Consider the following 7,908-nt stretch of genomic DNA (forward strand, 5'->3'; position numbering starts at 1 on the left):
GGCGTGGTGGCGGGCATCTGTAATCCCAGCTACTTGGGAGGCTGGCAGGAGATTGCTTGAACCCGGGAGGCAATGGTTGCAGTGAGCCGAGATCATGCCATTGCACTCCAGCCTGGAGTGCAATCAAAAATAAATAAAATCAATGAACAAAAAATAAAACCGAGGGGCTTCCCAGCACTGGAGCCTAGGCAGAACCTGGCTCCATCTAGGCCCTTGACAAGGCCTGGGGCACCACTCAGTCGTGGCCTGGAAAAGCCACCCCGTCATCTAGACCACAGGAGGCCTCTGGGATGGAAGCACCAGCAGCTCCTCCCTAAGCACTGGCCCAAGAGAAGGGGTGCAGAGAGTGCCTCTTATTCAGCTGATAAAACCTGGCTCAGCTCCCAGAAACCAAGGGCTCTATGAAAGACCGCACTAAGAACTCTGTCAGGTTTGTTGTCTAAAGGAGCTGAAAAACCAGAATCTTACTCTCATTCACAATTTGAGAACGGAAAGGGTTTGACTTTAAGGACTGGTTTTGCCTAATAGATCTGGCACTTACTCAAATACTTTTGGAGACAAAGACGTGAGAACACCCAGTTCGTCTTCGTCTGTCTCCAACACTCTGTCCTATCTGGCCCTGCTCTGAGTCTCTGCCCAGAACTCAGTGGAGGGGAGGATGGCAAAGCCACCTCAGCACGAGGCTGTGACACCTGCAGCCCACAAGGGAAGCCACTGGCCCTGATACAGATACCGGTGCACCAGTCCATCCCCCAGATCTGCAGGAGGCCTCCTATCCCCCAGCCACTCCTAGCTCCCAACCTGCCTGCCCACTGCCCTGACCCAGGCCCACTAGGGTCCTCTCTAGGCTCTCTTGGATGAGGAGATTCTGGGGACCACTGACCCCAGAACTCATACCCACAGACCCTGTGGCCACCTGAACCATGGCAGGGAGTGAAGGCAGAAGCAAAACTCTCAGAGAGTCAGGCCCTGGCCCAGTGAGAACAAAGCTGCCTTTGCACCCTCATCTGTAGGCAGTCCCCAGTCCCAAAGGGGTACAAGGCAGGTCTGCAGGGCCAGAAAAAGTAAGCACTCTCCTGCCAAGCTTAACTCAGTTCTAACCCTAAAAACTGCCTGCCACAGCCAGGGTGGGCTCTATGGGGAGGGGACAACTGCCCAAGTGTTGGGTCACTGGCCAAGCACCTGCAGGTGGCCCGGCAGCTGACTTTTGGGCCCTGCTGAGCACAGAGCACTTGCATGGCAAGCCCCCAAAACCAAGGAGAAGCAGGTGGCAGTGGTGAGGGCTCAGATCAGAACCAACAGCCAGGCAGGTAGTGCCTGTCCACTACGCACCTGCCACGCCAGGTTCCTTGAGCTTCTGTGACTCACCTCCTGCACAGCGGGCGCCAGGGGATTCCTAAATTCTGATAAGGAGACCGGCAAGGAGAACTTGGCAAGGACAGACGGCAGGTCATGAGATGGGAACTGATGGGAGAACTGCTCGGCCAGCGGGGAGTACCTGGAGGCAGACAAGCATGCCAGTGAGTGCAGCAGAACCCCCACCGTGTTCTCAGACCCCCCACTGTGTTCTCAACACTGGCCTCAGTGGGCAGCAGAGAAGCAAAGTGTGGCAGGTGGGCCAGGATGGTGCAATGAGGGCAGAACGGTATGATGCCAGGCAGGCCTCCAGGTGGACAGAGCCTGGGCACTTCCCCTTGAGCAGCAGCGGGAGCCATGGGCACAGTTCACCCTGCATCTCACCTCTGATCCCTCAAGGCAGATTAGGAGAGCCAGCCTGGAGGAGGGGGCCCGGCATAAGGGGGATACAGGAGAGTCACACAGCACAGAGCCAGACCAGAATTGGGACCTGGGCACGCTGGTGGCCAGGAGTTAGGCTGAAGTGAGAGCCTCGCCTTGGGGCTTCCACAGCCTTTGGTGCCTGGCCAACACAGAGAACAGCATCTGGAGGGCCCTGCTGGCCTCACCCCTTCCCACTCAGGGCTCCAGGCTCTGGCAGCCAGCAGCACTCACAGACATACGCTGGCATTGGGAGACAGCATGTAGACGTTGTTCTCACACAGCGGGTAGATGATGATGGCCTTGCCCCAGTACACCAGATGAGCTGCAAGCTGGAAAACCTGCAGGCAGAGGGGAAGCTGCAAGGGCCATGCCTGAGGCTGGCCCTCCGGGAGCTGTCAGAAGCTCTCAGCATGGGTGGCCATGGCCTACCAGCCCAGAGAAGCTGGTCCCAGGCTCGTGCAGAACACACCTGGCGGCTATGGCCCAAGACTTCCTCCCCAGTGTGGAACAGCACCTTCCCAACCTCTCACTAGGATGCGGGGCACAGCCAGCGCACAGCACACAGCACTTTCTGTGAGCAATGGCTTTTTTTTTTTTTTTTGGAGACAGTCTTGCTCTGTCATCCAGGCTGGAGTGCAGTGGTGCAATCTCAGCTCACTGCAACCTCTGCCTCCCAGGTTCAAGCGATTCTCCTGCCTCAGCCTCCCGAGTATCTGGGATTACAGGCACCTGCCACCATGCCCGGCTAATTTTTGTATTTTTAGTAGAGACAGGGTTTCACCATGTTGGCCAGGTTGGTCTCGATTTCCTGACCTCGTGATCCACCCGCCTCAGCCACCCAAAGTGTTGGATTACAGGCGTGAGCCACTGTACCTGGCCACAATGGCCTTTTTATCTCTGCTCCCTGTGCTGTTTGGTGCCACTGTTTTCCCATCCTGTACTGTCTTGACTCCCACTGAAGAATGGTGGTCTCAGGCCACAAGCATGGGAATGTCTGGGGTGCTGGGAACACAGGGTTGGCCCAGCTGGGCAGGGGTCTTAGCTGGATATACTGGTAGGGCACAGCCCTCTCATACCCCGTAAAACTCCAGCATGGCCTTGCCCCAATGATGGGTGTGGAGTCACTCAGCGTGCCACCTCTACATACCCAAAGGCCCCAGGTCTGCCCCATGTGCCTTGACTTCCACAGAGACTCCCTCCAGCTTTGCTCTTGTAGACCGTTGAACAGCAGGAAACACAAACACACCCAAAACCCCTTCCAGAGGAAAGTTCAGGCCTGAGGTCTGAGAGCACCACAGCACTTCATGAAAAGGTGTGTGCAATCCTAAGCACTTGCACTTTTGCCTCTGCGTCACCCCAAGACACCACTCCACCCTCTTGGCCAGTAGGCCTCTGTGGGGGTGAGTCACCCCGGCCTGGACACAGTGCTGCCTGCTGCTAAGGACGCTTATACCTCAGCTCAGAAAACAGGGCCTCCAGACTGAGTGCAGTGGCTCATGCCTGTAGTCCTAGCACTTTGGGAGGGCAACGCAGGAGGATCACCTGAACCTCAGAGTTCGAGACCAGCCTGGGCGATATAGTGAGACCCTCATCTCCACCAAAAATGTTTATGTAATTAGCCGTGCACTGCGGCACATGCCTGTAGTCCCAGCTACTCGGAGGCTGAGACAGGAGGACCGCTAGGACCTGGAAGGTGGGGGTGCTGTAAGCCGAGACTGTGCGAGTGGTGCCGAGATTGTGCGAGTGGTGCCTCCAGTGGCACCGCCAGCCCCAGCACGGCAGGTTTCAGTCCCATCACCAGCCTGTTCCCTCACCCCACGTGCCACTGGCATGTGCTCTCTCAAAAAGACACACCCACTTTCCCCCAGCTCTGCTCGGCATAGTGGTCTCCACCTCCTGCCTCTCCCTGCAGCAGCCTCTCCAAGATGCTGTCCATTCTGGAAATCAAAAGTCCAAAATCAGTACTTCAGGGCCAGCATAAGGTGCCAGCAGGACCAGGCTCCCTCTGGAAGCTCCAGAGAGAATTCATCCTGCCTCTTCAACTGCCAGTGTCTCCTGGCTTGCAGCCACATCACTCCACTCTGCCTCTGTGGTCATGTCGCTGCCTCTTTTTAGTCAGAGCTTCCTCTGCCTCCCTCTGATGAGGGCCTTAGTGATTACATTTAGGGCTTAACAGGATGATCTTCCCATCTCAAGATCTTTAACTTAGTAACATCTCCAAAGTGCCACATGAGTTCACATTCATAGATTTTGGGGATTAGGATATGTATGTCTGTGGGGGCTGTTATTTAGCCAATCACAACGAATGTACTGCACGATCCTAATTTTCATAATACAAAATAAAATGTTTGTATACACACACACACACACACACACACACACACACACACACACCTGTGGGATCTAGGTTACCTGGAGGGATATGGGACTGTGGGAACTTTTTGTGTCTATAATTTGTGTAGTGTTTGAAGTCTTATAACATTAATTTTATCATGACAAACCCAAAATTTACTTGTAGATTCTCTCTGGATTGATGTAAATATGAATTATTTTATTTTATTTTATTTTATTTTATTTTTTGGGACTGGGTCTTTGCTCTTTTGCCCAGACTGGAGTGTGTGCAATCAAAGCTCACTGCAGCCTCGAACGCCAGGGCTCAAGTGATCCTCCCACCTCAGCCTCCTGAGTAGCTGGGACCACAGGTACACACCACCATGCCCAGCTAATTATTTAATTTTCTGTAAAGACAGGGTCTTCCTATGTTGTCCAGGCTGGTCGTGACCTCCTGGGTTTAGGCAGTCCTCCTGCCTCATCCTCCCAAAGTGCTGGGATTATATGCATGAGCCACTGCACCCAGCCACATAAGGGACTTTAAACTACCTGGTGACATTCACACCTAAGGCAGATGCTCCCCAGGGGACTATCTCCAGGAAACAGAGTGATCCATCAGGGATGGGCCCCAGGGGCTTCTGCACTGCCACACTAGCAGCAAAACTCTGCTGACCTGCAGCAGGGACAGCAGGGAAGGGTTACAGACAGAGGAAAACAATGACAGCCTTCCCTCTCCCCAGTCAAGGCCATGGCAGGGAAGTGAAGGGGACATCAAAGGGAGACCAAAGCTTTGTCCAAGGAGACTGACACAAGGGTGAGAGGCACGGTGTCCACACAAACTCCTGCCAGACAACCTCAGAAGAGGACATCAAAGCTTTGTCCAAGGAGACTCTGACAGCAAGGATGAGAGGCACAGTGTCCAGCAAAAACTCCTGCCAGACATCCTCAGGAAAGCCAGGCCCAGCTTCTTTCAAAAGCTCAACACAGGCCCTGTGAACAGCCACACGCATTTACCACGTGGCCGCTGCTCCTCAAGACATGGGAGGTCACTGACTCCCTCACTCTGCAGGGTTGTATGGAGCAGTGAGTTCTTTTAAAATTCTGTGTCTCCTGGATGCTATGAAGGTGGGCAGGACATGGTCTTTACTGGGTCCTGTCCAGCCCACGAAGTCCAAAGGCACAGCTGGGCATGGTGCCTCGTGCCTATTAATCCCAGCACTTTAGGAGGCCAAGGTGTTATGATCACTTGAGCCCAGGAGTTTGATGCCAGCCAGGGCAACCTAGGGAGACCCCATCTCTACCAAAAAAAAAAAAAAATGAGCCAGGCGCACACCTGTAGTCTCAGCTACTTGGAAGGATGCTTGAACCTGGGTGAACCATGATGGCATCACTGCATGCCAGCCTGGGAGACAGAGCAAGAACCTGTCTCAAAAGAAAAAAGAAATACAAGGGCACAAGCTGGTAAAAGTCTCACAGAGGATAAAGGGTCCCTGAGATACAGAGGCGGGAAAGACTTACTCTGAAAGACAGAATCCAAAAAGGCTGCTTTTGGGGAAAAGTGTCCTGAGAGTCAGGCCTTGCCGGACAAGTTCCCCTAACGTGCTAAGAAGCAAAGGCCTGTTTCACAGTCCAAAACAGCATGGAAGCTCAGCCAGAGGGACCCAGGCCGGCCCACCTCACACCTGGGTTCCTTGGCAGCCTCTGCTGCCCCCTGGTGGCCATGCCGTGCACGCCGCCACCAGACGAGGGCGCCACCCACAGGCACCACCTGCTCCGCCCTCAGGCCACACTTCAGTGGTCCCGTGGCTCTGGGCCACTTCACATGACTAGCAGCCACAGATGACCCCATGGCCTGGTGGCCGCCCCATCAGCAGACCCTGCTTCTGATTTCTCCCTGTGCTTTTTTTTTTTGGAAACAGAGTCACCCAGGCTGGAGTGCAGTGGCACGATCTCAGCTCACCGCAACCTCTGCCTCCCAGTGATCCTCCCACCTCATACCCCCAAGTAGCTGGGACTACAGGTCACCATGCCCAGCTATTTTTCTGTCTTTTTTTCTGTATTTTCTGTAGAGATGGGGTACTGCCATGTTGCTGAGGCTGGTCTCAAAGTCCTAGGCTCAAGCGCTCCACCTGCCTTGGCCTCCTGAAGGGCTGGGATGACAGGCATGAGCCACCGTGCCCAGCCTTCCCTGTGCTTTTCCTCCCACGCTCCACCCACACTCCAACCAGATCTGCAGACACGGCTGAGGGGCCCTCCATCTAATCAGAAAGGGCAGCCCTCTGCATGGACAGGCCCATGGGCATGTGGCTCAGCAAAGAAAGGGCATCTTGTACAGAGTGCACAGGCCAACACATGTGCACACACAGGGGGTAAGGCCACCAGGTCAGGTCTTTGTTCTGCATAGGGGAGGGCCCTCCATCCAAGCTTCCTGCCCTCAGTTCCCATATGCTTGTTAATCACCACTGTGAGGCCCCCATGGCCCTGCCCGCTCCTGCCCTGCCCACCCACTAGCTCTGGCGTCTCGACCTCCAATATTGGGAGCACCCCAGTCCTTTCTCTCACAGACTTGTCTTACCTCTCTGAGACAGAAGAACAAGTCAGTCCCATGGCTCATTCACAAAGCCAGCACTGAACCCAGGTCTGACTCAGATGCCAAAACCTCCAGCCATCCCAGGGACTGGCCCCACCCCACGGTGGGCTGTGCCACAGCTCTCAGCTGCACAGAGCCCCTGTGGATGTAGTGTGGCAGATGGCCTGCCTTTCCTGATGCCCCAGCACCTGCCACATGCCACCCATCCAGGCCCCCAGAGCTGTACCTGCAGCAAGGCCAGGTCCGCATCCTGAGCTAGCTGCTGCAAGTTCTTCACAGCAGATGTGGTCTTGATCACCCGAACTAGGGCAGGGGAGCAGTCGATAGGAAGCTCCCCCAGCAAGGACTTCTCATCACTGAGCAGCAGCAGGGCGTGGTAAGGGCTGCAAAACAATCACCTGTTACGGAACACACGAAGTACAGGAACCTGCACCAGGTATGCACCAGGTACGCACCTGGGACACAAACGTGCAGCTGGAGCCTCCCGGCCCTCAACTGCGGAGAGAAGGGCCAAGAGCAGGATCTGAGAAAAGGGCAGTGGTCTGTTCAGAGGCCTTCACAAAATCTGCCAAGGATTGGCTCATGTCTGTAATCCTGGCACTTTGGGAGGCCAAGGCAGGCAGTCACGTGAGGTCAGGAGTTCGAGACCAACCTGGCCAACATGGTGAAACCCCATCTCTACTAAAAATACAAAAATTATCCGGGTGTGGTTGCACCCACCTGGGGTCCCAGCTACTCAGGAGGCTGAGGCAGGAGAATCGCTTGAGCCTGGGAGGCGGAGGTTGCAGTGAGCCGAGATTGCGCCATTGCACTCCAGCCTGGCGCTGAGCGAGACTCTGTCTCAAAAACAACAAAAACAAAAACCTGCAAGGATTATGTCACCCTCAGAAAAAAACACATGACGAAAGTGGGGAAGGTTTGAAGACTGGACTCCATATCCCACCGCAGAGATGCCCAGCAAACATTTGTTGATTGAAGAAATGAATGAATCTTTCCTAAGGAAATTGTCCCAAATATGAGAAAAGCAAAATCCAAATATGAGAAAAGCAAAATTCCCTTCACAGACTAAGAACAGAAGTGCGTTAAAATATGCTTAGCTAAGATTGAAAGGAAAGAGCACGAACTGGGGAGGGTGGAACTAGGCAGCGCTTTGCTTTCTGTCATTTCCAAATTTCAGCAATGTGCCCAGATATATTTTTTTAATTAAA

The 7,908-nt window shown here is 54.2% G+C and overlaps 1 protein-coding gene across 5 annotated transcripts in view; it reads right to left on the minus strand.

Annotated features, from left to right (window-relative positions):
• Positions 1–7,908, minus strand: part of NPRL3 (nitrogen permease regulator-like 3 (S. cerevisiae)) — a 60,382-nt gene that overhangs the window by 6,733 nt on the left and 45,741 nt on the right. For all 5 annotated transcript variants that reach the window (XM_011960058.1, XM_011960060.1, XM_011960061.1 and 2 more), the window contains 3 exons: positions 6,927–7,083; positions 2,011–2,117; positions 1,369–1,498 (listed from right to left, as the gene is read on the minus strand). In XM_011960058.1, the coding sequence (XP_011815448.1) occupies positions 1,369–1,498; positions 2,011–2,117; positions 6,927–7,083 (394 nt within the window). The remainder of the gene's footprint in view (positions 1–1,368; positions 1,499–2,010; positions 2,118–6,926; positions 7,084–7,908) is intronic.

This window comes from Colobus angolensis, unplaced genomic scaffold (genome assembly GCF_000951035.1).
Source record: "Colobus angolensis palliatus isolate OR3802 unplaced genomic scaffold, Cang.pa_1.0 Scaffold502, whole genome shotgun sequence".
Lineage (NCBI taxonomy): Eukaryota > Metazoa > Chordata > Mammalia > Primates > Cercopithecidae > Colobus > Colobus angolensis.